This window comes from Ambystoma mexicanum, chromosome 10 (genome assembly GCF_040938575.1).
Source record: "Ambystoma mexicanum isolate Mex_15411 chromosome 10, UKY_AmexF1_1, whole genome shotgun sequence".
Lineage (NCBI taxonomy): Eukaryota > Metazoa > Chordata > Amphibia > Caudata > Ambystomatidae > Ambystoma > Ambystoma mexicanum.
Window position 1 is genome coordinate 1,474,415,637 of NC_090932.1, and position 15,708 is coordinate 1,474,431,344.

Here is a 15,708-nt window from a genome sequence, read left to right on the forward strand (position 1 = left end):
AGAGTGTCGTACACCCATTATAAACCAAATCACGGGTTAAAGAAAAGATAACATGATACAACTTTGAAATTTCTTTATTTCAAGTTTATAGATGAGTTTAGAACATAATTGTAAAAAGCACCTATATTGTAGTTAATAATATTTAGGTGCTAAATACATAGTATTTGAAAAATATACACTTGGTAACGAAAAATGCATAGTAAAAAGATCAAGGGTAAAACACAAGCATTACGCCTCAAGTAAAGCACAGCATTAGAAGAGGAACATTCACAAAGCGGCTTTCTGAACACAACAGTTTACCATCTGCAGATACAGTTGAACAAAATCGGCACCGGATCCATGAATCCTTTGCCGCGACGTCTGCTGAGGAAGCACCCGCTTGCCCTGTCGCACCTGCATCCATCCATGTTAAGTCATCTTGGGAGGGACTTGCAGGTGGATTCACATGTCCACATGAGGCATACAGGAAATTTAGAACCCCTTTGCACAGGCCAATTCTTGATTTTAAAAAGAGTAAAAGCATTGATTTAGCAGAAGAAGATCCTTGTACGAGTGACCTCTTACAGAACATTGTCCTCCTAATAAAAGCAAATTATGTTTTCTAATCCATCTTCATCATTTCTATTTAGTGGATCCTTTCTATAGTTTATCCCAGTGTTGTGCCCAGCTGGCAAACCATTGACTTTTTCTCCCCATCATGATTGTTTTTAAAAAAATTCTTATTGGGACATTTAAATGTGGGCAGGTTGTTGTTTCCTCCGTAAGCTGGTACTCCTGCATAAGCCATTTCATCACAGTTATTCCCTTTTGCAAAATCTGCCTTTCAGAATCAATGGCAATATGCATTTAACCTTTATAAGTCAGCAGTACAAAATATATTGCACACAAAATCTTCACATATCTCCAAAAAGTACATCATTTCACTTCTTTGAAATTCAACACTACAGTACTAATTAACCAGAATAGAAACCCTTATGTTTTTTTCCTCAGAAGAGCAGTGCATCTGATATTTCTTTAAACCTTTAGTAGTATTTTACGATGACTGAGGTATTTGCTACAACACGGAAAGGTTGAATTCCTGATCATTGGTACAAAAATATTAGGAATTGTGAAGACTATTCACAGAAGTTGCACATGATCTTAGCCATTTGGTTGAGACAACCGACCTTCGCTTTGTGGTGCGTGAACACATTATTGAACACATTATTACACAAATTGCACAATCTCATTACTGAGCTTTAAAGTCTGTTATTGAAATGTTACAAGACCCTCGCTGTGCGACCACACCACGATCCTTTTGGAAGAACTCTATAACAGCTCTTGGCAAGTTTTCAGATTGCTGTACTGTCATACTCCTGAACCAGTTTAACTACTCAAGTGGAGGTCCATAAAGGCTATGCCTGAAAATGTACGGTATCTTATCTTTAACCAAATCAAGCTTCCTTTCTTCTGGAAGAACAAGAAATGGCTACTTGTGCTCGTACACGTTGCTACACAATGGTGTTTACCGAGTTCACCAACCACATCAAATAGAGGACCATGGAGATGTTCTTGGAAGTTTTTATAAGTTCTAGAGAACCATGGTGACTGATTTTGAAGGTTATTTGTTACTGAAAATAAAGCTAGTTTGCCAGGTTTAGGCATTATATAGATCAAAAGCAGGAGCATTGGTTGTGGAAGCTTTATAAGTTACTATACAAATCACGCAGCTCCAAAAGCGAGATAGGTGTGCTACCTGGTCAAATGATCAGGACATTTTAGAGAAGGTGCACAAATTTAGTCATCATGAGTAAACAAAAAAATGTAAATCTTGTTGTGAAACTTGTACACATTCTTAGATATAATGAGTGAAATTGTCTTCCTACTCAAAGGCCTGAGAAATCTCATCACAAAAAGATGACGCATTCTTAAATATTAAGCCTTAAACTACCCCTCCCGAAACGTATACATCTTATCATGGAAGATGTCTTCATTTTGAGATATTGTGAGTCTAATGAGCTCCCTAACGAAACAGCTAGGACGCCTTATTTTGGGAGAGTGACAAATTATGTCGTTTTACCCTTTAAATGGGTACACTAGTCAAACAAAGCAGTAACTTCTTATTATGCAAGTTGTACACATTCTGAGATCTCATAAGTTAAATGGGATCCCGTCAAAGAGCTGTAATATTTTATCATAGATGCTGTACTGTACATATTCTGAGACCTTTGGTCGCAAACTGATGTCTCCTCATGAATCTGGAAGTTTCACCATGGTAGTTATCCATGGTCTTCCACAAAGCATTACTGTGCTAGTTGTTCTTCTAGAAGATTGTTCATCTAAGTTTCTCAAAAAATGACGGGGATCACATAGGTCACCAAACTGAGCCAGCCGTTCTGCCATCCCAGAAAATAACAACATTGATTGGCTGAACTAGGCAAGCATGTGCCACACACACAGTCTACGTTACTGAGGCAACAGTATCTCCACCAAAGACTTTTAATGAATGCTGTATAGGTTATTACACTAACCATGCAGTCTACATCACAGATCAAATACAGTAAATTTAATACCAAAGTTTGGAAAAATATTCTGTAAGGCTTGACAGCTATAGTCATAAAAAGGACAGATGTCTTTAAAATTCGGTTTACAACCAAGATTGCATTGTGTTACAATTAAGACACACATCAAGGCAATCGTGTGCTTTTAGTTCATCACTTTTTGGCAAGTACTTTATACACACTTGCACACTTTATAGTTCTGGATAAACGTGTTTAGATCTGTATTATGTTTATGGGATAATATATTTATGTATGTATTTTATTGGAAATCGTCAACATATACTTCAAAAATATATCTAAAACCACTAAGCTAAATCATTTTTTTATTTAGAAGATTTTAGTTAACAAAAAGAGTTAGCCAAATGTTCTCCGAGAACTTTTGATTCCAAAATTCATAAATTGGTTGTTTGCCGTTCACTAAAACCAGTTGGAATTAATTTTGCATTATATATATGTACGTTGAATAAACAAGACTATTAATACACACTGCTATGCTATTTGGCACTAGATAAACATCAACTCAATCAATTGTATATTTTTAAGAAATAAAACATCTATTTGGTTAATGGAATATAAAAACAGGTAGTATTATAATTTCATAAGGTTCTTTAGTCTATTTACCAAGACGGTTCAAATGCAGAAGCAATATTTTCAATTACAATTCTATGTCGGCCGTGCAACGCATACGGAAGCATTGGATTTTAGGTTAAACTTAACCTGGGTTCTACCGAGCCATATTCTCAACATGACCATATTCTCAACATGTTCAGCAGTAGATGCCGGTCACCTAACACAATGCACATTCCCTTTAATACCAAACCCTCTTAAGCATTGGTTTAAATTGCGCACCCGCTGAACGCAAAGCCCTTGAAAAAGAACCTACCCCTCCTTAACCTCACTTGAGTATTCACTGCTCCTGCACGGGGAAAGTATCCCAAGCCCAGTTACAATTCAGTGGAAAAGGGTCGCAAATAGCTGGACGGTTCAAAGTCTTTATCCACTTTACCCAAAGATATAACTGGAAGATCCTGCAAACCATCACCTGCCTGGCTCACAAGTGTTAACAAATTGTCCTTGCTCACAAGTGTTAACAAATAGGCCTTGCTCAAAAGTGCTACAGGCCAGTGGCCCAGCTCACAAGCATTCACAACTCCCGACTATAGACCCAGATGTAAGCACCTACCAGCCTTGCTCACTAGCGGTAACACTGTAAACTTGTGGTGAGCTTGTGCATCGTCCTTTCGGTTGTTTAGCACCCCAAGAGGTAATTAATTTGACAGTGAGCTCTAAAAATGGGATCTCACTCGCACCCTAGTAAATCACTGTCATTGATGTTTGCAAATATTTGGTAGGGGCACTTTTCATAGCCCGTACGCTCCTGTGTTGACACTGTTTCCTTACTGGCTCACCAGCAGCCCATGTGGGAAAATCTGTTATTGTTTTCAGGAACTCATCAGTGGTAAATGCAGCTGGTGTGTGTAGGAAGGACAGGAACACTTCCATAAAGCATCTTCCAACGCCGCCGCTGTGGCCCGGCACATCGTGGTTTGTCGTTCCAGCATGCAGCGACAGAAGCTCTCCACCCCGCTTTGTACAGAGATTAGTAGGGCCATGCCATGCGACACATAGGTTGCTCAAACTGGCCATTTCTGCGGGCAGCAGAGGCCAGGTCTCTGTGGGAAGCTCGCCAGCGGCTAGTCCATCGACTTCAGGAAAGCACCTCTTCTTCACTCACCTCTGGGAGACCGTTGCCCCTCGGGCTCTCCTCACTGCCTTGTTTCCTGCTAAGAAAAAAGGGAAATGTAAGAGGTTGCTTTCCAAACAACAATGCCCATCATTTCAAATGAAAAAAAAACAAGGATTGAGCATGTGAGGCACTTTTCTTTTCATGCAGTGTTCAGGTTACAGGAAAGGAGCATATAACACATGGTGGAGTTCATGTTTTGCCTGGCGTAGCAAAACCATTTGATGCACGTATTTTACTCCACACCACTTTTTCATTAATTCGCATGGGGGAACAAGGGGCATGGAACAGAATGTCCATTTCCGCCGCCCTATACCCTCCGCCATACAAATGTGACAGCATTTTTGCCAGTAGGACATTTTCAAGCTGGCATAAATGCTGTGGATTCCTGTTGAATCCGCCTACATTTTACATCAGCAAAAAAACAGGCGGATTCCATAGAGTCCATGCGTTTACTCAATTTGCAATGTTAAGGGCACAAGGGAGACATACAGACAATTCTATCTGCTTTTTACATCCCTTTTTTGCACTTCACATTGCAAATGGCACATATTGCATGGAGGGGAGCTGTTTGCACATAAGGTCTAATTTACCGGGACTTGGAACATGAACCCGGTAGCTGACGAGTGCCACGCATTAGCCTCTAGGACAATCCCAATCAGCAATACCTCATGCACAGCAGTTAATAGGGTGCGCCCGGATCTACAAATACAAAATAACCATAGAGCAACATAGTATGGTTAACAAGTATGCACTGAATAAATGTAGGGTGGAGGACACCAAATACATTTTGAATTTTAGTAGTTGAAAAGGAATAGACAGCTTCGATTCTATACATCATAAGAATTCAGCAAGTCTCCTTGGTATTCTTAGATTGTATACAGACAATTTACTGTTCCTCTGTGTTGTCACGGAAGTTTGGTGTGGCATTAATTTCAGTATCCTGATCATGTTTAATTAGGAGATGTATTATCCCCTGTATGTTGGGCAAGGTGTTCTGTTATTTTAAGGAGATTTGGGTGCAGCAGTGACAGCATGCCACAGTGCCGGAACCAGGGTAACCCTGGACAAGATGGCTGAGACCTCAGAGAGAACAAGACAAGTTATTGGTTATGTGGTCATTTCATATTCTATGTGAAAGTAGGGGTAAAATCAGTCTGAATCACTCCAGTGGTCTCATGCAAAAATACTTGCCGCAGGCCTTCTGTCTGAGCTAATAGACCCTTGATACAAGCCCCCATCCAAATGCACATTTTCTCTGAGTAGTAGATTTCAAAAATCAAACACACATTACTATCACCTATGCAAGCACAGAAAGAAACTGTCAGCTCAGCAAGAGCGTAACATGAGGATGTGGAGAAGAGCTACTCCAGTGCAATTGCCTACTCTAATCCTGTGATGATGGAAATAATGCAGCACCTTTGACAAGTGTGAATGTTAAATAGAGTTTGCTTCCTGTTTCTTGTACACCTGTCATTCCTCTATTATTATTTATTTATGCGTACCGCGCCATAGCCCACAGGCATCCGGGCGCACAATCCCACGTGGACATAGCAGGTAAGACAGGACAGAACAAGGATGGAGCCTATTCTAGATTCCCTATTCGAATAGGGAAATGTTCAGGTGTTTCCAGAAAGTCAGAAGCCTTTTTTCCAAGCGTAGATCTACCGGAATCATGTTCTGTGCCTAAGCTGCTTGCACAGGAAAAGATCTGCCATTGCCCCTTGTTCTGTTCACAGGGGGGGGGGGGCGAAAAGACATTGAGCATTGCTTGATCGTAAAGATCTTCTTGTTTTTTGAAGAGACAGGTTTTGTTTCAGCTTTAAAACACAATCTCACCGCCACCGGAAGCCAATGGAGTTCTTTCCTTGAATTGATTATTTGTTCCCACCTACGGGTATGACGCACAACACCGATGCCATCATTTTTGATTACTTGCCATTTCTGTATACATTCCTTGCTTGCTCCACTTAGCAGGGAATTTCAGCAATCCAATCGAGGCATTATAATGGCTTGCACCAGGGTCTCACAGTCCTTCCGTGTGACCAGCGGTTTGATCTATTGTAAGACTTTAAGATGCTAGTGTGAGGTTTTTTTACGACACTATTTAGCTCGGCATCTGCAATAGGGGAGGCTTCCATAAAGACACCAAGGCCCTGATTCATGGATTATTTGCGCCAAGACAAACGGGATTTGTGCGCCATTCTGCCCGCAAATCCCCATTTGTTAAACAGGGATTTGCGGGCAGAATGGCGCACAAATCCCGTTTTTCTCTGCGCAAATAATCCATGAATCAGGGCCCAAGGGTCTTTACTTTGTTTGATACTGAGATTAGACAACCTTCCGCCTCGAAGCTGGTATATTCAGGACCAAAATTTGGCCCTTGTCTGTTTTGATCCATAGACCACGAGCTCTGTTTTAGAGCGATTTGGGCTCATCCAATTTTTCATCATCCAACTTTTGATGAATCCATAGATGGTAGCAAGTTTTTCTGAGGCCTTTTAAGTGATTTCCACTCAGTTCCGTCACTAGCTGAAAATCATCAGCATAGTTTGTGAAATGTAGTCCCATCAGTTCCAATTGATCACATAAGGGTTTGACATATACATTAAAAGGGTCGGTGATAGGCATGTCCCCTGCGGAAAACCGTAATGTATATGGGTTGACTCAGAGGTGGCATTGCCCCAGCAGATCCTAGATTTTCTGTCACTGGAAAATGAGTTGACCCATGCAATGACATTCTCTGAGCAGTTTCCCAAGTCAGCTAAGATTTGAAGCAGGCGCACTTGATCCAGAAAATCGAATACTGCTGATAGGTCTAATAGGATCAGCATACATGTGTAGCTGTTATCCACGGTGCTCGGCATCTCAGTTTGCAGATCTAGAATGGCGCTCTCCGGCCAATGGTTAGTATGGAATCGAAATGTTTTCACATGCAAGGCTTCTGATGTTTTCTAGATATTCCTGCAGCTGGGGGCTACTATTTTATCAATGATCTTAAGTAGAACATGAGTATTTGTGATGGGTCTTAAATTGGAAGTCTCCTTGGTGTTCAACCCAGGTGTTTTAGTAGATGGATCAACACCACTTGCTTAATTGTGCCAGGAACAAGTTCTGAGTAAAGAACGCGTTAACAAATCTCTTTAGAAACGGGGATTCGTTTGGAGGAGATTGGGTGACCGGGACAGGTAGTTGGGTGCATTTTTGTGAACATCTTTTCCATATCTCTAGTGGCGACTAGTTTGAAGTGGAATTGGGGTTGTTCCTTTGCATTCCCTGGTTCTTTCCAAACTCCTCCTCTTAGGTATTCTCCTCTGTGTTCAGATTATTCTTGATTTTGTTACGTGCTAAAGTAATATTTTTTGTGAAAGCTTGTTGTACCCTGGCACAGTCCTCATTGTCTTGTAAGAAAGGTCGTACCAGGGCATTAGGCTTTTCTATTTTCTGAAAATTTCCAAAAGTGTTCTCGTCTACTTGTCTGCATTTTCTATTTGTTCATTGAAAAAACATTTTTTGTCTCATAGAATTTATGTTTATGTTCTCTCTCGAGTAGTTTCCATGTCGTTTTATTTTCATTGGTCACATCTTTTTGCCAGGCTCATTCAGCCTGTCTCTTGGATTTATTAAGTATAGTCAGGGCTTTGGTAAACCAATTCCACGTGGTTTGGTCAGTCACGAATAGTCTTGGATATGTAGGGCAACTCTGTCTAAAAATGATGTTATGTGTAAACCGTGAATTTACGTCATTTTACATGGTGGGGTCTTGATCTGAGGAAGACGCTATGATAGTTTCGAGACAGCTTTTCAAGCCCTCTGTTTTTATTTTGTTCAATTTTCTGCTAGAAATTCTATTTGGAGATTTACGAGAGTGATGTGGTTTCTCTTGAATTTATATAGTAAATTCTATAATAGAGTGATCAGACCAAATGCGTGGTTTAATATCAATATTCCCAATGCTGATGTTCCTAGATGTCACCCAGTCCAGGCTGTTGCTTTTCATGTGCGTGGTTTGTGTTTTTGTATTAGTATGCCCAGATTATTAAGGTGTTGTTCTAAGATTAGGGCTTCCTTGTCCGCTGTATCCCCCTTCCTTCTGTTTAAGGCCTCCATCATTATTGTGGCAATTAATTCCTCATTAAAGGAAAGGATATCTGTAGGAGGCCGGGAAATTAAAACAAGGTGGACACAGTTCTTATTACTGGTGTGGATTTTGTGTGGATGAGTTTGCATCCATCACACTCTATATATTAGTTTCAAACAAGCCAATCACTTTTTTATTTAATAAGTCAGTCTCTTTTATTAGTCGAATAGTTTTTAAATCTTGACTGAAGAGGTTGAGGAGGGCCTCGATAGCCTGCCTTTTCATACCAGTTCTACGATCCTAACAAGTCTGTACCGACCAGCTTCATTTGGACCTATGGTGCTAGCAATGTAGGTTAGCAGTCATCTCTTGATCTAGAATATGAAAACAATTCTACCCTATGTAACACCCTTTTTGCAAGTTGTTAAAGTGGGGAGTTGTAATTTATGACTAGCTTTACTGTAGAGCCAGACCTAGTGAGCAAACTGTTAATTGGATCTCCCTGTGCCCTGCCAGAGCAGATCCTGGCTGGATGTTATACACTGAGAAACAGCCCAGCCTGTTTGGGAAGGTGTTTGGAGAGTCGCATCCCCATGGGAGGGACCCGGTGACAGAAGAAGATGAGATCTGAGCTCGGGAAAGAAAGGAAGGAAGATTGAGTGGGAGCAGAACAAGGTGTTTCCTTTATGTAGCTGAACCAGTAGGTAAGTGGCCATGCAAAGCCTGTGACTGAGGACCACGCCATTGATGGGATTGCCCAGTACCCTACATGCCAGTGCATGGAGGGGTTACTCTATTTCTGCTACTAACAACCACTTGCATGTCCTGGACAATACCGGAGAACTACCTGAGAGAAAGAGGGAAGGACAGGGTTTAGTCCTGTCTGGAGTCCAGAGAGGGCGAAGGGTTAGAACTGTGCAGATGACAATACATAAAAATACAAATTCCTCAGGTGTACTTCCCTAGGCCTGCCCGCTCTACCTCTTCCACAGAGATCCAAATGTTTCTGTTTACCCTGGTCTTTCTCCTTCCGCCTGCCCACTTGCACTCCCAGAGAGTGTATGCGTCAATGTCCTGCCTCCTTCTTAATCACATTTCTGATTGTGATTTTTTTATTTTTCTTTTATGATATTATGCAATATGTTTAAGAAGACACCTTTTTTGCTTTTTGGAATTTACAATACCTCAAAGGCAAGTGTTGATCATTGGGCATAATATTGAGCAGATGTCAATTCATGGACTTTGTTTTTATGGTGCATAAGAACTACATTAAAAGGTTTTCCCTTCCTTTGCATCACTACATTTGGAGTCCTGTAGAATGTATTTAAAAACCACATACCTCTCTCTCTCTCTCTCTCTCTCTGCCTCTGCATTGGGCGATGTCCTATTTTCGTGTTTTCTCTCCCTCTCTCTCTCTTCCCCCACCTGCCCCTGACCTTCTCCCACTCCTTCTACCTTTCCCTTTCCCTCTCTCTCTCTCTCTCTCTGCACTGAGTGGAAAATATCTCAACGGGAGTTTACATTGATTCACAAAATTTGAATTACCGCCATATGCTGCAGGATATCAATGCATAATTTGCACTTTTTTAAATAGATTCTGCTTATCTTCCAATTTTCCACTGCTTCATACTCAGCATCTTGCCAGGGGGCACCGTGTTGATATGGGTCACCACCATCGGCAAAAATAGCTGGCAGAGCTTTTTGACAGAAGAATGATATGCAACACATGCTAATGGCAATGGCATCTACTCTGGCATCAGTTTCCACCGTGGGTAAGATGCCTGACACCACTGAGAGGAGAGCGTATTCAAAAGCTCTGCCCTGCAGTCAGGCGTGTGCTGCTATCAACTGTGAGATCATGAGACATGAGACAGGTTCTAGGTCATTTGGTCGAAAATAAATGGTCGACAGGACAAATGGTCGACACCAAAAGGTCGACAGGTCAAATGGTCGAATTTATTTGTTTTGTTTTTTCCCTTTTTTTTTGGGGGGGGGGGGGCCCAACCCACTTTTTTTTGCTAAAAAAACCCTTTTTTCCCTAAACAAAAAACCTAAAAAATATATATATAAATAAATAAAAATTCGACCATTTGACCTGTCGACCATTTGACTGGGCACCCATGAGACAGAGTATTCTCCATTTTACCATGCCAATGTTCTGACTCCTCTCCTGGGGATAACATAAGCAATAATGCAGCATTTTGAGGGGCATTATTGGGTTGTAAAAGCCCTTGTCCCAAGGTAATCTTTAATGAAGACCAGAAGAACATTGGCAATTGGTAATGGTTCATGAGGGGGGCATTATTACTATAAGACTATTCCAATCAATGAAGGGATAATTGCCTGTATATAGCGTTAGTAACCCATTCCACGGGCTATACCCAGAAGGGACAGGGGTGGGGGCTAACGGCTCGGCAGCCAAATCTTTAATGAGGGGCCTGAGATGTTACCCCTCCCCCCCAATCATAACCTATGGAATTGGTTACCAAAACGGCAACCCAGGGTGTTAAAAAAAAAAAGTATTTCCATTCAAAGAACGGGATGCGCGCGGCATCCCAATCATTGAATGAAAATACTGTGCAAAGATGGCCGCCATGGTTGAGGAAGGCGGGGCTCCATACGGTGCCCCTCGGTGCCCCTCTTCCCTTTCATTGGTGGCCAAACAGAGCTGTAGGAGCTGCAGCGGTGGTTGCTGCTGCTGCAGCAAACAGGTAAGTGGGGATTGGGGGCTGGGGGTTCAGACTGACTGCAGCGGCGGTGGGGGAAGATGGTGGGTTTGGGAGCCGGCAATCAGGCAGCTTAAAACGCGTGCTAGATCGGGAGTATCAGCTTGCATTGCTAGTCTCCTGATTGTCCGCCTCTCACCCACAGGGTGCTAATTAACTTCATAGAGCCCGCCCGGGGGCCATACCTGGGTTATTGGCCCTGAAGACTGAGTTAAAGGGCAGAGTACAGCATGGAAGCTCGACTTATGAGCCTGAGCGAATCGAATGGGCGCAAAGAGGACTAAGGGCGTTTGATAACCTATATTGCATAGGACTCTGGGCAATAATGCTATTACTACATGACCATGAGTCCAGGAGCTACTGGACACCCAGGATTTACAGCAAAAAAGAACGAAATTAATAATGAGCCAATGTGTGATGGTTGCCAAGCAATGGGCTCTCTGCGGCTTGACAGTTTTTTTTGTGTTGATAAAGTGGGTGCAGCAGCAAAGGCAGGGTTCGGATGAAGTGTACAGGGGTGAGAGAGATGTTTGGGACTATTGGGAAGAGCCAGAGAGAGGCAGTGATGCAAGAGACAGGTAAGAGGGGACTGCCAAGGGGTTGATGTGGGCAGCGCAGTGAGGGGGCAGGGACTGCAAGAGCATCCGGCATGACACATGGAATCCTGAGGGTCAGAGGGATACATGGCTGCACCTGCAATCATTGCCCAGAAGCGCTGGATCCTGATTGGCTCCCAGGATTCCGGCATTCCCTTCTGGGTGTTAATGATCATTAAACTATTGGAGGGCACGCTGTCCCATAGAAGGATTATTTTACCAAGCACACAGCCTAGCGCTTTAATAATTGAAAAACTCACTGGGTAAAACACTGTTGGTTCTTGGTTTAACAGCTAGAGCTGTCCCGAGAGCAACTGAGGTGAAGAGCCAGGGTCTCTGATACGTGCTACAACAGCAGATGAATGTTCTTGTGGTGTGGACCAAAACCCTCAGTGAGAGCATGATCAGAAATTGCTGATATATCCTCGGAGGGATGAATGGGTATGTGGAAGTATGCAGCCTTCATGCCCAGCGCTTACTCGTGCAAGACCCGTAGATGCCCAGTTCCTGGGCCACAGAGTCCACCTTGAACGTCTCTTCCTTTACAATCATTTTGATTAGTACTCAGTTCAAAACCGGAGAGCTGTGTCTTTTGAGTTCAGAACAGAGGCTCTGACCTTGCTAAGGAGTTATGACCCACTAGTGGTGGCATCTGCAGGGACCATTGTGGGCATTCAGGACCAGCGAAGACTCAAGCCGTAAGGTATTCATCTATTATCTGTTGCCATCATTGACTGCAATCTAAGTAGAGTCCACTGACCCTTTTGTTGATGGTGGGTAAGCATGGGCGTAATTTTAGGGTGGGACATGGGAGTTTGTCCCCGCCCCAACTTTCATGGCACATCATTTTGTCCCCATTCATTTGGCTGGAGCACCTTTTCTTCAGATGTCATGTCCCCCCCAACATTTTCAGCAAAGTTACTGCACTGTGGGTAGGTCACATGGCATTAGTGAATTGTTCCCCATGCCCCAAGACAAATGAAGGCATTTAAGATGTAGATGAAGACGTGCCTCAGTGTTACTTTGTACATCTTCTGAATGAGAACATTGAAGGTGGCATCACTGGAAGAGTTGGGTGAGGAGTGTTGCATCCGGAATAGGACGACATGCATCACGCTCACTAGCAAAATGTGGCCTGGCCATAGAGGGCCTGACCTCATCAATATAAGCCCTATCATTGGCTCTATGAAACCCATCTCCTTTGAATAGCCTGGAGGGGAAAAAGGATTGCAGCAGAGTTTTAGCACTAACATGGAGGCAGAATGACAACATATTCTCCAAAAAGCATTCACTGCCAAAAAGATGGTGGGCAGGACTAAAGAGCCATATAGTAGGCATGTTGGGCTGCATGTAGTCCAACAGCAGTTAGCTGAAGGTCAGGGAAACCGGGGATAGGGAGGTTTCATCGCAGGAGAATTCGTCATTTTTTTAAAACCCATTTTCCGTCAAATATATGTGGGGTGGGGTGGATACAGGTAATAATTAAGGTGGGGTGGAAATGGGAGGGGCTCAGGGGTGTCTCCCCTGCATACGTTTGCGCCCAAATTGATTAAAAGAAAAAATGAGACTAGATCCGATTTGATGATTTCTCCTGCGTGAAATCACATAGAACCAGAAACCGTTCTCAAAGACATGAGTTGGCCAACAGTGGACCAGGTGACACATGACCACGGTCGAAAGCTGTATGACAGTCCGATAAGCCGTGACAGGGTTGTCCGGACACCTGAGCAATGAAAAGGGAGACAAAGCTTTGTGAAGGGGGACGATACTGGGGCTCTGGCGACAGAATTGGAGCTTAGCTGTAACACTGGACCCATCTACATCAGATTGATGTGGCAGCGCCCATATGATGGCCAGGGAAGGTGGCCAGTACTACAGTCACTGGTAGCGGCAGCACCGTAAGAGAATGGCTGGAGTTGCATGCGATAGCGCCTGATGGTGGGGAAGGCCTGGCTGAAGATGTGTGGGGGCCCATTTCAACATGATGGTTGGGGTCCAACTGCATAGAGTGAAAACAGCCTGAGGCACCCCTGGGGTGCATACATTACAATGCTGATAAAGATAAGGTTAATAGCCTCCGATTTTCATGAGACAACCAGCACACAAAATAGCCACCAAAGAGCTATAAAGACTTCTTTGTCAGCCTGTGGCGGATCTGGAGGAACTAGTGTTAAAAGGCAATGCGGTGATAACAATTCTGTATATCCAGTGGGAAGCGACGGCCGAAAGGGCTCCAGGAAATGCAGCTTGCAAAGCGAGCGCTTTAAAAAGCATAGTTTAAGCCGCAGAACAAAAATAAAGAAAGGAACATATTGCTGTTTTACAAGACTGTTGACTGGCAACATGGGGGCCCTTTCATTGGAAAGGGTTGAAAGGTCCTGTGGTGGGGGATGACTTTCCCCCTGACATGATCCATTAATGTGAGTGGCCTGCAGCAAGGCTGCCGTGTTCTGCCCGCCATAACAATGGTAGACGGAAAAGTATCTGTCCGTTTTGACATTTTCTCTTGGAATCGGGGCCGAAGAATCCCTCCAAATGTATAGCATTTTAAAAAATATAGCATTTAACTTTCCCATTTGTCGATCTATCACCTAGTTCCGCAATTACAAATAAAACTAAATGCCTTTTTAATAGACATGTGTAGCTTATATTTCTATTAAAGAAATGTAGCGTTTTACTTTCCCATTTGTCCAGCTTTCGCCTACTTCCACAATTAAAAAGGTAAACAAATTCTTTTCAATATCAATTCATGTTGTTCAGTGTCAGGCATGCAACTCCACTGAGCTAATCCGGCTTCCCCCGAAATGTGAGATGTGGGGAGGGGCTTCCACACATAGCTTTTTGTTAGAGAGGGGAGAGAAGACTTTCCTTAAACTGGCGGCTTTAATGTGTTACTGTGTTTGTGCAGAAAAATGTATTTGCAAAACTTTAAAGCTGCTAGTTTCAAGAAAGGCTTCCCTCGCTGCTCTGCCTAACAAAAATCAAACGCACACATCAGCCCCCTCCCCCCCCCCCACGCATGTGAGCGGACAGATAGCCGCGTTATCTGTTCTTTCACATCCGAAGGGAAAGGGGCTGATGTGCACACTTGCTTTTTGTTAGGCAGAGAGGCGAGGAGAGCCTTTTCTGAAACTAGCAGTGTGGAAGGGTGGTGCATGTTAGCTCATTATGTATGTAATAGGGGCAGTGGCGTAACACAAAATGCTGAGGGCCCCCCCAACTCGGCAACAAATCACGGATCGCGCCACACTCTGGGCCCGCCTAGATTGTCACACTTGCGCAAGACACACAAATGTGCCGCTGAAGGGGTATGCCGCACACAGGACTAGGTGAAAGATATGAATATGTGTTTTAATCTAATATACAGCACACTTTCTGAGAAAAATTGGCTATAAAGCCACAATGTTTGCAATTGTTTTGTAGGGTAACACCAATCCAATACATGCAAGTCACCAACAGTGCACATGAACATAAATGCTTTGCTATCAAAAATGCCATGCCACAGTGAAAACATGTCCTACTGGCTGCACAGTATAGACCAGTGTAGACCCGTAATAACATTACAGTAAAGCATGCCAGGCCACATTTAGACATACCTAGACTGGTTGCACCAAAATGCCAGACAAAGCAATAACACTCATCAAGGACAGAGCACACATTAAAGCCTGCGTCTCCACAGCCTCTAACAACACGGCCAAACTCTTTAAAATCTGCAAGGAGTTGTTCAACCCTGCTGCAGTCGCTACCTCTCCTGTTCCCTGAAAGGCCCTCTGTATGGCTCTGGCCTCTCACTTCTCTGCTAAATCCCAGGACATCCTGTCCTCTATCTCCTCTTCCACTCTCGGCCCCCTTTGGCCATTTCTACCTCTCCTCCTCCTTTTTCCTCTTTCTCTCTGACAACACCTGACAAGGTTTCTATACAAGTCTGATCTATGAAAGCTTTGTCCAAACAGGTGCTCCCATGCTCCTCCAGAACCATCAAGGACCATATTAAGACCCTCCTTCCAGCCTTGGCCGATTT

At 43.2% G+C, this 15,708-nt stretch overlaps 1 protein-coding gene across 4 annotated transcripts in view; it reads right to left on the reverse strand.

Moving 5' to 3' along the window:
* Window positions 1–58: 58 nt before the first annotated feature.
* Window positions 59–15,708, reverse strand: part of CAMKK2 (calcium/calmodulin dependent protein kinase kinase 2) — a 557,312-nt gene continuing 541,662 nt past the window's right edge. For 3 of the 4 annotated variants that reach the window (XM_069619567.1, XM_069619565.1, XM_069619566.1), the window contains one exon: window positions 59–4,324. In XM_069619567.1, coding sequence (XP_069475668.1) covers window positions 4,249–4,324 — 76 coding nt within the window. In that variant the 3' untranslated portion in view covers window positions 59–4,248. The remainder of the gene's footprint in view (window positions 4,325–15,708) is intronic. The other variant, XM_069619568.1, reaches the window with a different exon arrangement.